The sequence below is a fragment of the Vanellus vanellus genome (genome assembly GCF_965231255.1).
Source record: "Vanellus vanellus genome assembly, chromosome: 1".
Taxonomy (NCBI): domain Eukaryota; kingdom Metazoa; phylum Chordata; class Aves; order Charadriiformes; family Charadriidae; genus Vanellus; species Vanellus vanellus.
Genome location: NC_138905.1, coordinates 197,462,839 through 197,477,052, shown reverse-complemented (window position 1 = coordinate 197,477,052; position 14,214 = coordinate 197,462,839). Strand labels below are relative to the sequence as shown.

The window sequence follows — 14,214 nt, the reverse complement described above, 5'->3', positions numbered from 1 at the left end:
GACACAATTTTAATATCGTCCAGCCTAACAAACGTAGACTGATATAGGCTAGCCTTAGTTTTGAATGCTAAAACTTGAATAAAATGATGTCTGTAGAGAAATGTTTCAGTACAGTATTAAATATTAGATTAGAATTGGATTAATTATTGTATGAGTTAGACTTGAATTCCTACACCTGGCACTTGAGTGTCTGCTGTAAAGCAGTAATCCCTCTTGAGAGTGACCAGCACTGAATACTTCTGTGCACCGTGCAGTGGATTGAGACTTATGTAGTAGCAGTGATATTTCTTGTTTCCATCTGTGTACACTGCCATACAAGGTTTCTCTTCCTATTTCTTTAACTGTGCTTTAGGTGAGCATTGTTTCCTTTTTCACTGCTGCACAAACATGCAGCATTTATGGCTCTGAAAACTCAAGTAGTAGAAACCTGAGCTAGCGGTTGTCATAATGTTGACGTAGTAGGAAGACAGCGTTTCTAGGATTGCTACGTGAGGTGGGAGCCCATTATACTTTTACAATAGAGGCATGATGATAACCTCTACTGTTACTATCTGCTAAGTATTCATTTTAAGGTTAAAATTAACAAAAATAATCATTTGTTATGTTTATGGTAGTTAGTTGCAGTTTTCTCATAGGACAAATTAGAGATCAGTCACATTATATTCACTGTCAGAAATTATAACGTCCTATCACTTTTGCTTGCACTTCAAATACACGTAGTTCATGTTGTGCTGCTGTCAAGCACAAAGCGGTCATTTGTGGCCTTTGATATGGTTCTGACCCATGTTGTATTTTGACTTTCTTGATGTTTTCATGTTGTGTATGATAATGTTGTGTATGATATGTTTTCATGTTGTGTATGTCGTGGTAGACAGTAAATTATCCATGGCCCAGCAATGTGCCCTTGTTGCCAAAAAGGCCAATGGAATCTTGGGCTGCATAGGGAAGAGTGTGGCCAGTAGGTCGAGGGAGGTCATTTTCCCCCTCTACTCTGCACTGGTGAGGCCACAACTGGAATACTGTGTCCAGTTTTGCGCTCCCCAGTTCAAGAGGGACAGGGAACTGCTGGAGCGAGTCCAGCGAAGAGCAACTAAGATGATTAAGGGCTTGGAGCATCTCCCTTATGAGGAAAGGTGGAGAGAGCTGGGACTCTTTAGCCTGGAGAAGAGAAGGCTGAGGGGAGACCTTATTATGGCGTACAAGTATCTAAAGGGTGGGTTGAAGGAGGATGGAGCCAGGCTCTTTTCAATGGTTCCCAGTGACAGGACGAGGGGCAATGGGCACAAGTTAGAACACAGGAAGTTCTGTTCAAATCCACGGAAAAACTTCTTTACGGTGAGGGTGACAGAGCACTGGCCCAGGCTGCCCAGGGAGGTTGTGGAGTGCCCTTCTCTGGAGATTTTCAAGACCCAGCTGGATGCAGTCCTGAGTAATGTGCTCTGGGCAATCCTGCTTTAGCAGGGGAGTTGGACTAGATGATCTCTAGAGGTCCCTTCCAACTCTGAAAACTCTGTGATTCCGTGATAATTGTTAATCTCGGAGAAGAATTCTAGGTTTATGGGACACAACTGAAACAAGAGGTTCAGACTGGATATAAGGAAAAAAGCTGAGAATAGTCACGCAATGGAACAGGTTGCAAGCGGCTGCAGGTTGCCAAGAGAGCCTGGGTAATCTCCATTCTTGGATGCTTTCAACACCACAGTGGATAAAACTGAGATCAACATGGTCTGACTTCATAACTGACCTTCCTTTGAGCAGGATAGTGGACTGGAGACCTCCTGACACTCCTTCTAACTGGAATTATGCGTTGATAGTTATCCTATTTGGCTGCAAAGTAAAAATTTAAAACATGAGGGCAGTGGAAACTCAAGTTATGTTTGTTTAAGTCGTCAGGTAGCCAGCAGCAGTGACTGGGGGAATTCTCATGCCCCATACTAAAATCACGGGAGTACTTAATTCTGAAGGGTTGCTGGAATGTCATCACAACATCATTAACACCAGCAAAGAAACAGGGGACATAGTGGGGTCAGAGGAAAATTCTGAAGGAGTCGGGATTAGGACTTGCTACATGGAAGGAAGACTAGCATACATTTGGTCAGTAAAACTGGGGGAAGGGAATTGTGAAGGAGGAAGAGAGAAGCAAATGTTAAAATAGAAATTGCTTGGGAGCTGACCAGAGATGTTGAGGCACAAGATAACGTGTGGCTGTTCCTTGTTGGAATACATCATTTACTTGAGTACCAAATAGAATTAGAATGTTTCCATCCTGCCCACAAATGGGAGGCGCTAATGGTTACAGGTACTGGTGATGACATGAAGAAACTGAATTGGTAAGCTATCAAAAGAATTGCTGCTGTTGTTTGTTTTTATTGCTATTAAAATCTTCTGGTGGATACTTACAGCTGTTTCAGTGGAAGACCCGTTGAAAGCCATGGCAAGACAATTTCATTTCTGTTCCACAAACTCCATTTGCATTTTGAGTTCTTGAGTGACAGACTTCCTACCTCTTGCTGGTGTTACCCAATAGAATTAGAATTCTGTAGGTGGAATAAATTGGCTACAGTGCTAAAAAATAAACTCATGTATAGACGACAATGCTAGGACTTAGATCTGAAGGGACCATTACGATCAGTTTGTTACATGGAATAGATCAGCTGTATGATGACTTTCATTTGGTGATATTATGAATGTTTTACTTAAGTTATTAAACTGCCTTTCCCATTAAGGAGAAAATTTGAAGTACCATATACAAAAAGTGTCTTAGCTTTTCTAAAGCTTTTGGGTTTTGTGGTTTGAACTTCAGGGTTTCGTTTTGGTTTGTTTTTGTTGTTGTTCTATTTTCCCAAAGATGTCTACGTGATTCAGATGAGCATTTTCAGTTTGCTGTAAGAGGACACTCCTCTTTCTGTTTTCCTTATCTCTGCTTTCGTATAGGAGGAAAATGAAAGGATAAAGGGATTAAAATACTAAAACAAACTTAATCACTAAAACGAACTTAATTCACGCTTTATTTTCATGAAAGAAATGTGAAATTATTCAGTGCTTCATGATAGCTGCTGGATTCTGCATACTTCTAGAAGCTTGCCTCAAAACACTTGATGTTTCCGTTGGCAAAAGACAACTTATCCTAAGTAACAGGCTTTGATGCTTTCTTTAAATAGCCATGAAAGAAATATTCTTTTCCAGGATGTCTTATCTTAATACAGGTTTATACTCTAACAGTCAAAATGTCTATGAAGTGTGGTTTTTTTTTTTTAATTTACAAGTCTTTAAACTCAAATGTTACATATATAAATAAAGAATATATAGAGATTGTTTAAGCACAGGAATTATAGGAATATAGGAAGATTAAAATGTGTTCTACTTTTTGATCCAGTAACATTTTCTTAATAAGTACAAATTGTTTTGCTTATTCAATGGTGTTTAATGGATGTAAGCTCAATTAGAATAATGTTTTCACAGGACAAAATATGTGATTGCTTAGGAGAAGAAACAGTTCAAACTTCAACTAAATATTGTATGACTTTTATTTGCTGTAATACATGCTTTTCAGTGAAAAGCTGCTGTCTAGTGAGAGTATGTCTAGTTATCTTTCAGTATTTAAATGATGTTTTGCAGCTGTGACAGGCTTAGGTTCATAGCAGCAAAAAGCACTTGGGAAAACACTGTGTGATTAAATTAATATGAAGATTGTTTTTAAAATGAGGTTCATGGTGTGATTTGACTTCTGCATATCAAATTTTTTTCAGATTCAGGCCATCAAGATGATGGTTCGATGGTTGCTAGGAATGAAGAACAACCACAGCAAGTCAGGAACTTCTACTCTGAGGTTGCTAACAACAATATTACACAGTGATGGAGATTTAACAGAGCAGGGGAAAATTAGGTATGTAATAGGTCATGACGTTTAGCCTGTCATGATGTGGTGGGGAAAGTTTTAGTCACAGTAGTACTTAAACTATTCTGTTACGCTGCTTAACAATTTATACATCTTATTTCATACAAACTACTGGTAAGCTTGGCTGGATTCCTACATAAGTTTGAGTCTCAAGTTCTCTAACACTGTAGAAATAGCTGTATTTTAATGTTTTTTATCTTGTTTGTTTTAGCTCTTTCTTCAAAGGACCGTTACTCATATTGTAAGAATAAACTGTGTAACTTCCTCTTCCCCATTGAAAGTCGGTTTTAATTTTTTATGCGGCTTGGTCTTCCTGATTTACCAGTTGTGTGTGCCACAGGCTGATGGGCAGACTTTCTAATAAAAAATAATAGCACATTGCAGTACATAAGGCATGTCTGCTTGAAGGCAGACTTTAATCCCTTGAGGCCTCTAAAAGCAAAAGGAAGAGGGAAATGTGTGAAGAGGATTAAGTCTCAATAAATAATTTACCTTTTAGGTGATTGTTAGACAACTTATTTGTTTTTCTGGGTATTTTCTTAATCCTCTGCGGTGGGAGAAGTTACAAGGTGTCAGCCACTATTGCTTGCCAAACATTGAAAATTTATGTCTACAAAAGCCGTTAAGGGCATGGATGGATTGTGCCTGTATAAGTAAAAAGGTTTTAGTTTGGGTAGTAGGTTCTGTCTGCATAATCACTGTATGCTGCGTGTGCAAAATTGCAAACCTAATAATTGTCTAGTATGTTATCTTTGTAGCAACTGTGTAGTCTTTCTTTAAAAAGTTCATTGTAAATAATTGTTTCATAGTTTTAAATTCTGTAACATGGCCGGTACTAGAGAGTTAAGTGGCAGTAATTCAGCTTTTCAGCATAACTGCTTGAGCATATCCTACCAATTCTGTAGGTCCTGTGTGTTTTCATGCTTGGAGTGATGATTTCTTACAGTGCATGTTTTAGAAGCTTAATTTTCCCACTATTTTTGTACTCAAAACTATAAATAATAATGGAAACTGTATATAATGCCGTGGTCACTTCTCCATTATGAAAGGTAACAGAGGGCTGGGGATACTTTTCACAGTATCACAGTATGCTAGGGATTGGAAGGGACCTCAAAAGATCATCTAGTCCAATCCCCCTGTCGGAGCAGGAACACCTAGATGAGGTTGCACAGGAAGGCGTCCAGGCGAGTTTTGAATGTCTCCAGAGAAGGAGACTCCACAACCTCCCTGGGCAGCCCGTTCCAGTGCTCTGTCACCCTCACTGAGAAGAAGTTTCTTCTCAAATTTAAGTGGAACCTCTTGTGTTCCAGCTTGAATCCATTACCCCTTGTCCTATCATTGGTTGCCACCGAGAAGAGCCTGGCTCCATCCTCATGACATTCCCCCTTTATATATTTATAAACACTAATAAGATCACCCCTCAGTCTCCTCTTCTCCAAACTAAAGAGACCCAGCTCCCTCAGTCTTTCCTCATAAGGGAGATGCTCCACTCCCTTAATCATCTTAGTTGCCCTAGGGGAAGGAGAAACCTGCAATGACATCTGAGGTTGCTCTGAAAGCAACCCTTCAACACCAGAGGTTGGAGTTCTGCCTGGGGATGGATGATGAGCTAACTGAGAGCTTATGGGTTAGGGTTAAAGAGCAGACTGGTATGGGTGATATTGTAGTGGGTGTCTGCTGTAGGCCCCCTAACCAAGGAGAGGAAGTGGATGATGCCTTCTATAAACAGTTAGAGACAAATCTATGCTTGCGGGTCTTGGCCTTCATGGGGAACAACCACCACTCCAATATCTGCTGGAGGAGCAACACAACAGTGCATAAACAATCCAGGTGCTTCCTGGACATCATCAATGACAACTTCCTGACACAAGTGATAGAGGAGCCAATGAGGAGAAGTCCTCTGCTGAACATCATACTCACCAACAAGGAGGGACTTGTTGGGGGTGTGAAGGTTGAAGGCAGCCTTGGCTGTAATGACCATAAGATGGTGGAGCTCAGAATCCTGAGGGCAGTAAGGAGGGCAAAAAGCAAGATCATAGTACTGGACTTCAGGAGAATGGACTTGGGCCTCTTCATGGATCTCCTTAGTGTAGAGTCCCATTGGATAAGGGCCTGGAGGGAAGGGGGGCCAAGAAAGCTAGTTAGTTGTATTCAAACATCCTCTCCTCTCGGCTCAAGAGTAGTGAAAGCAGGTGGTCAGGCAAATATTTCAGCAGGTCTGCATGGATGAGCAAGGAGATCCTGGCAAAACTCAAACACAAAAGGAGAGATTGAGAGCAGCCCTGAGGAGAAGGACTTGGGGACGCTGTTGGATGAAAAGCTGGAAATGAGCTGACAATGTTCACTTGCAGCCCAGAAAGCCAACCGTATCCTAGGCTGCATAAAAAGAAGTGTGGCCAGCAGGTCGAGGGAGGTGATTCTGCCCCTCTACTGTCCTCTGGTGAGACCCCACCTGGAGTACTGCCTCCAGCTCTGAAGCCTTCAGCACAGGAAATACATGGACCTGTTGGAGAGGATGCACAGGAGGACCACAAAAATGATCAGAGGGTTGGAGCACCTCTCCTATGAGGACAGGCTGAGAGCGTTGGGGTTGTTCAGGCTAGAGAAGAGAAGGCTCCAGAGAGCCCTTACCGCATCCTTTGAATACTTACAGGGGGCCTATAAGGAAGATGGGGATAGGGTTTTTAGCAGAGTCTGTTGCGATAGGATAAGGGGTAATGGTTTAAACTAAAAGAGAGTAGATTCAAACTAGACATAAGGAAGGTTGGGCTAGATGATCTTTAAAGGTCCCTTCCAATCCAAACTATTCTGTAATTCTATGAGGTATACAGAAAGTGGAAGTAGGGGCAGGTAACCTGGCAGGAATACAGAGAACACTGTGTGAGACACAGTTAGGAAAGCCAAAGCCCAACTGGAATTGAATCTAGTGAGAGATGGCAAAGGCAACCAGAAGAGTTTCTTTAAGTAAGTAAGTGACAAAAGGAAGACTAGGGAAAATGTGGACCCACTGGTGAACAAGGCCAGAGCCTTGGTGATGGGACACAGAAAAGGTTGAGGTACTGAATGTCTTCTTCACCTCAGTCTTTACTAGCAGGAATCCCAGGCCCTGCAGACCATGGAAAAGTCTGTAGCAAGGAAGACATGCCCTTGGGGGAAGAGCAGGTTAGAGAATACTTAAGAAACTGGACATGCATAAGTCCATGGTCCTTGATAGGATGCACCTTGATAGGATGAGTGGTGTGGGAGCTGGCAGATGTTATTGTGAGGCTGCTCTTGATCCTTTTTGAGTAATCATGGTGAATGGTAGAGGTGCCTGAAGACTGGAGGAAAGTAAATGTCTCTCCTGTCTTCCAAAAGAACAGAAATGAGGACCCACAGAACTAACTACAGGCCAGTTGGCCTCACCTCAGTTCTGACAAGGTGAGGTATTTGAGTCCCCAGTACCAGGGAGATGTGGAGCTACTGGAATGAGCCCACTGCAGGGCCAGAAAGATGCTTAAGGGATTGGAGCATTTTACGGATGAGGAAAGGCTGAGAGACCTGGGACTGTTCAACCTAGGGAAGAAAAGGCTCAGTGGGGATCTGGTCAATGTGTATGAATAACTGAATGGAGGATGTAAAGAAGATGGAGTCAGGCTCCTCTTAGTGGTGTGCAGTGACAGGACCAGAGCCAGTGGGCACAAACTGAAGTACAGTAGGTTCTGTACACAAGGAAACACTTTTCCACTGTGAGGGTGACTGAGCACTGGCACAGGTTGTACAGAGAGGTGGTGGAGTTTAAATCCATCTGTACATTGTCCTGGGCAGCCTGCTCTAGGTGACCCTGCTTGACCAGAGGGGTTGGGCTAGATGACCTCCAGAGGTCCCTTCCAACTGTAACTCTTCTGTGATTCCCAATATTGCATTTTGGGAAAGCCCTAAGCTGAAGGAGGGCAGATCTCCATTGTCTCTGTGTGAGCTATGTTGCCTGTGCTAGCAAGTACTCTCAAAACCTGAAGCAGAGGAGATGATGTTTAAGGCGCATTAGTTCTGCATGGTGCTTGCTGGTACGTTGCTGACACTTCCTGACCTTCATTCTTCACCCTTTGAGAATGCAATGAGGATATCTTCTTTCTGGCAGTGCTTTCTGTGTCCCTACTGTGCAAATCTGACACTGCTCCTTCCAGGCTTTGGAAAGAGTAAAATTGTCTGTTCAGTACAGAACGTAATCTTTTAAACTGTACTTGATCTGGTGTCATTCTACATGGAATCGGCTTTTTGTTTGTGGCTTGCATTTGTCTTTTAAACAATGTATAATTTGCTAAAGATAATTAACTGAAAGTGGCAGCGTTCAGGAGACTTTTGACCTCATGTAGGCCATTGGTCATATTGTAATCATCTTGGTGTTACTGTCCTCATCAGCCATAAAAATCACTCTGTCCCCATGCCTCTTTAGATCTACACAACTGTACTTTTCAGTGACAGTGTAAGGGAATGGGATTTTTTAAATTTCAATTATAGTTCAGTCTAGAGTGTCAGGTGAAGGCAAGGTCCCACTTGGAAAACAAATAAACAAATCCCTGCTCTTGTTCATCCTTCTCACTTTGAAGTAGTTGGATTGGTGACTTTGTTGAATTGCTTTAAGACAACAACTGAATGCTTTGAGATGTTTGCCTATATAGGTTAAATTCACCAGTGCTGGATTTTTTTGGTTTAGTATTGAATTTTGTCAATAAACAGTATATTGACTGTCCTGTCCAGGTCTTTATTCTGTATTTTATAAGTCATAAACAGTCCTACAAATTTAAAATTCAAGATTATACTAATTTTCTCTTTGTGGTTAGGTAAAACAGCTAAGTTGAATCTTGCATGTTTTTGTAGTAGGATATTAATTTTAATCTATACTAAGCATAAAATAAGAGTATTTGAGAATCAAGGACAGTAGCTGTTGCTGAAAGTATTGATATTGGTTTTGAACCTGAACTGAAACTTTTCTGAAATGCTATCTGCATTTTCCTTAAACTGAAGCTTACCAAGATAAAAATGACTTTAAAACTTCGGAGTTTAAAAATTCATAGTTCTGTGCTGTAGGTAATTTGCTACACCATCTGGTATGCAATGTTTTCAGAGGTTGTATTCAAGAGACACTTTTTATTCCATGGACCATGGAAAATTGGACACTAGCATATATCCTCTGGAGTAGAAGAAAAAGTGTTAACAGCTAGTTTGTAGAGTGAGAGAAGATGATTATACACCAGATACGTTTTCAAGATGCATTTATTTGGATTATCTTTGTGAAACCCACCACCTTAATTAAGACTGTTTTGCACTTGATAACATCTTTCCATGTAGTTGCACTTTTGTTACCATTTTAAACATCTGGTCTTCAGCAATAGTAACAGCACTCCAGAAGACAAATGTCCAGGTCCCTCTTGTATCTGTTAGAGAGCTTCTGATAGGACAAGGGCATCCTTGGTACTAATTTTCAAAATTATTAGGATTAATCATAAAATGCAATTAAATCAAACAGAAGCTTTTAGTTCAGCCCTAATAATTGTGTGTGTTGGGATAATGCAGATCAGAAAGCTTTTGGCTGTAACAACTCAACTTGATGAAAAATAAATCCTCAATTGAGAGTTTCTTCTAAGATAATCCTTTTGGGGAATAAGACAGACCTGATTTTTGTCTTCAGCTGTAAGAATAATATTCACAGCCAGCACTGTCCTCCTCTTCCTTCTCACAGCGTGCATACATGCTTGTGGGTATTTGTGATATGTATAACTCTCTAAAGATTTGGCCAACTTTTTATGTGAAATATCTTTGATTCAATTTTCAGAATTAAATTTAATCTCTACCAAAGCTGAGGAAGATTGGAAGTTCTTAATTTTATCCTTTCCTTTGGTTCAATCACTCTGCATTTGTAAGGCGTTATTGCTAAATTGTCACTGAAGTGCAAAAATTGAATCTTTATGGGGTTCACTTATCACAGTAGATGCAATTTAAAGTGAAACTTAGCATTTAAGAACTAGATGTTACCATGTTAATCATGCCTTGTTTGAAAGTTAATGCAGCTTTTGTCCTGTCACTTGGTTGCTCATCATCTATTGCTTTTTTTTTTTAATGTTGTGGTTTTCTTAAAACAGAGGTGTGTATAAAGCCTGATTGGATAAATTTTAAGGTTTAAGCTCTTTAGTAGGTATTTTTATCATGTACTCTGTGCTTAATAATGGGTTTTCATCTTATTCTTTAAATGCTTTATGCAGTTTTCATGATAATGGGTTTAAGACTACAGTGTTTGCTCTTCCTAAAGATAAAGGGCAAATGATTAAGAAGTTAAACAATATTTGTCCTGCTTAAATGAATAATGATTTCTAAGTAAGAATATTGCTTGATTCCTGCTCCAAGTTATCAAAGGAAAAAGCCATACTTGCTGCTTCTGAATATAATTCATTAGTGTTTTGAGTGATGCATAAAACTTCTTAATTCTTTTGTTTGATCTGAAGAAAGGCAGAAGTAATATATTTTACTGAAATACATTTTCTAAGAACAGTGAAAGTTCAACTGAGTTTATTAATGCACACATTGAGTGGATATTAGTTTGCAAAGCTCGTGTGAAGACGCTTTTGATACTCTGATAACCTTTGTAAATATGGTTGTAGGTTACAGAAAAAAAAACATTAATCTTTTGATATGAAAATTAGCAAGTGCTTGGAGTGTTTTGCTAGGTAAGAGTGCAATTTGAGTGTGCAAGTCAAGTAACAACACTTTCAGCATGTTGAAAATTTTTTCACTTAGTAGATCCTTCTTGCTATTGTCTTAAAAATACAATTCACCTAGCCAGCTATCATAAGATTAATTAGATATTAATTTATGTTGACTTGAGCTATCGTTGGTAGAAAAAGTTTGGCAACTTTGAGGACTAGAAATGGGCTACTTCTTTGGCAGGAGCCCCCTGCTGAAGAAAAACCAGCATGCTGAACAGAAGTATCTTACAGGCTAAATGAGGTCTCTGAGGGCCAATTTGGGCTGTGCTGGTCCAGTGCACAGCTAAAGCTGTTTCACACCCACGTGGAACTGCTAGGAAGCTTCAAGGAATGTTTTCATTGCTAAGTTGGGGCAAAGTAATAGGTATATGGTAATAGGCTGTAAAATGTGGTGCTATGGAATCTACTTTTGGTTTGAAGTTACTTCTACTGTTGATTTGGGGGGGTTGGGGCAGCTAAGTCCATGGCAACTCTTCATTCTTTTTAAAGTACCTGTTTTTCGGCAGTGCAAACTTATTGGGATTTAATTAAGTCAAATAACTATGTAGTTTTTTACTAATTAACCTTCATAATCCATGTGCTTGTTTTTCAGTAAACCTGATATGTCTCGGTTGAGGCTGGCTGCAGGGAATGCTATTGTGAAGTTGGCACAAGAACCGTGTTACCATGAAATCATCACCTTAGAACAGTACCAGCTGTGTGCTCTAGCCATAAATGTAAGGAAATTAGGTGGGACTTGTGGGTTATCAGCAAATGTATGAGTATATATGTTGTTTGCTCTGAATGCTGTGTATATTTCTGCTAATCTGATTTTATACAAAATGTTCAGCCTTGGCATGAATTTATTTTCCCACTATATAATCCTGAAAACTGATTTTGGATGAGCACTAGATCTATAGTACTGGGCTGCCCAGTGGGGGAATGCTAACTTAAAGTAGCGAAATGTTAGAATATTGAAAAAACAAGGAATTCAGTAGCAGAAAGGAAATAACTTTCAAATTGTAAGTAGAGATATAGAGATCCTCTGCGTTCCTGTCTTCTAGACTTAGAAAATTCTACAGAAATTGATTCATACCCCAAGAGTAGGGCAATCATGGAGGGACTCGTGCTGGTGTTACTTGTGTAACTGCTGGTATTCTCCTGACTTTACAAAGTCAAGAAATCCTCTGGAAGGAATCCCTTCCAGAAGATATTTTCAGTAATAGTGATATTCCATTCTAGACCTTAATTCCTGTGGCTAGATAAAGCTTTAAAAGCTGCAACCCATTTTAAATGTCGGAAGATTTTAAATTTGCATTTAATATTAGTAAATACAAAGTATAGCTACTGTATGGATATTGTTTGTTTTCACATAGAGTATCTTTTAAGTTCTTAAGTTTCTTGGGAGTTGGGTACAGTTAGGCTAGAAAAATCATTTGTGTACCAGGGGAAGACAATCTGTATTATGTTTGTATATTGTTTTAACAACATTTATGTGGATTTTAAGCTTTTGTGTTGCTACAGAAAGGAGCCCTTACTCAGTTCGCAAATACTATGAAAAACAGGAGAAACAGAACTAAACTTAGAATTCAGAAATTCAGTGGTAATAAGTGAAGGTGTTTAAACCCAAAGCGAGTACTGATAATTTTCAGTCTTCCTATTCCAAAACCTAATAGAAATGTTAGTCTTGTCTCAAAATGAATTCAATCTAGAGATTTTTACAATTCAGAACAAAATTAGTAGAGATAAAAATAGCCACTTATTGTAATGACAAGTAAGATCTGTCTCTGTTCCGGAAAGGATACTCTAGCCGGATAATATCATGCCAGACTAGCCTTGCCAATACAGTTTTTGCATGTTCTGTTTCCTTCTGATACCAGTGATCAAAATCTGTTCATTCATTCAGTCATTTCCCTCCTGTGGCAAAATTTTTTAATTACAAATGTTAACCTTGCGGTTCTTCTCTATCAGAATTAGCCTTCATTGATTTGACTCTCTTTTCAATATGTTAGGTGCGAGCTCCTTGGGGTCCATTTCATCACTGTCTCTCACTTTCTTTTTTGCTTCTTATTTTCCAGCTCTATCAGTCTTACCTGTTTGTGGATATTGGTAACAGATGTGTTGTCACCTTTTTTACTATCTTTGGGTCTAATGCTTATCTGTCCTCAGTTTTCAAAAGGGGATTTTGAGAGATGAAATTTAAATTAGAACAATATAATAGGTTTATTAACATTTATAAACAAGTTAGTATCACATCTTACTATAGAATCATAGAATAATTTGGGTCAAAAGGGACCTCTAAAGATCCCTGCCCTGCTGTGGGCAGGGACATCTTCCACTAGATCAAGTTGCTCAAAGCCCCATACAACCTGACCGTAAACACCGCCAATAATGTGGCATCTGCAACTTCTCTGAGCAACCTCTTCCAGTGTCCTGCCACTCAGTGTAAAACATTTCTTCCTTATGTCCAATCTAAACCTACCTTCTGTCTGTTTAAAAACATTGCCCCTTGTCCTGTCACTACAAGCGCTGGTAAAAAGTCTTTCTCCTTCTAATATTGAAAGGCCTATATAAGGTCTCCCTGGACCCTTCTCCAGGCTGAACACCCCCAACTCTCTCAGCCTGTCCTCATAGGAGAGGTGCTCCATCCCTCTGACATTTTCATGTCCCTCCTCTGGACCTGCTCTAACAGCTCAATGTCTGTCTTGTAATGGGGACCCCAGAGATGGATGTAGTACTCCAGGTGGGTTCTTATCAGAGCAGAGTAGAAGGGGAGAATCACCTCCCTCGACTTGCCGGCCACGCTTCTTTTTATGCAGCCCAGGATATAGTTGGCTTTCTGGTCTGCAAGTGCATGTTGCCAGCTCACATCCAACTTTTCATCCACCAGTGTCCCCAAGTCCTCCTCTGCAGGGCTGCTCTTAATCCATTCATCTCCCAGCCTGTAGTGATACAGAGTATTGCCCCAACCCAGGTGCAGGGCCTTGCATTTAGCCTTGTTGAACTTCATGAGGTTCACATGGATCCACTCCTCAAGCCTGTCCAGGTCCCTCTGGATGGCATCCCTTCCCTCTAGTATATATACTGCACTACTTGGCTTGGTGTCATCCACAGACTTGCTGAAGGGTATACTCAATTTTGCTACCTGTGTCATTAATAAAGATATTGAACAGTACTGGTCCCAATATGGACCCCTGAGGGACACCACTTGCTACTGATCTCCATATGGATGTTGAGTTTTTGACTGCAATTCTTTGGATACGGCCATCTAGCCAATTTCTTATCCATTGAATAGCCTATTTGTGAAACCCATATCTCTCCAATTTAGAGACAAGAATGTTGTGTAAGACTGTGTCAAAGGCCTTATAGAACTCCAGGTAGATGACATTGTTTGCTCTTCCCTTATCCACCTACGCAGTAGCTACACTATAAAAGGCTACTCAATTAGTCAGGCATGATTTGTTCTTTGTGAAGCTGTGTTGGCTGTCTGTAATCGCCTCCCTGTGGATGTCCATATGTCTTGACATGCCCTCCAGGAGAATCTGTTCCACTGTAGTATCACTTTTGTCACGTTTTCTCCTCACTTATTGATAT

At 40.1% G+C, this 14,214-nt stretch overlaps 1 protein-coding gene across 1 annotated transcript in view; it reads left to right on the top strand.

The window, feature by feature from the left end:
• PDS5B (PDS5 cohesin associated factor B) overlaps window positions 1-14,214 on the top strand; it is a 111,854-nt gene that overhangs the window by 75,271 nt on the left and 22,369 nt on the right. The window contains exons 23-24 of the mRNA XM_082489759.1: window positions 3,750-3,886; window positions 11,234-11,357. Coding sequence (XP_082345885.1) covers window positions 3,750-3,886; window positions 11,234-11,357 — 261 coding nt within the window. The remainder of the gene's footprint in view (window positions 1-3,749; window positions 3,887-11,233; window positions 11,358-14,214) is intronic.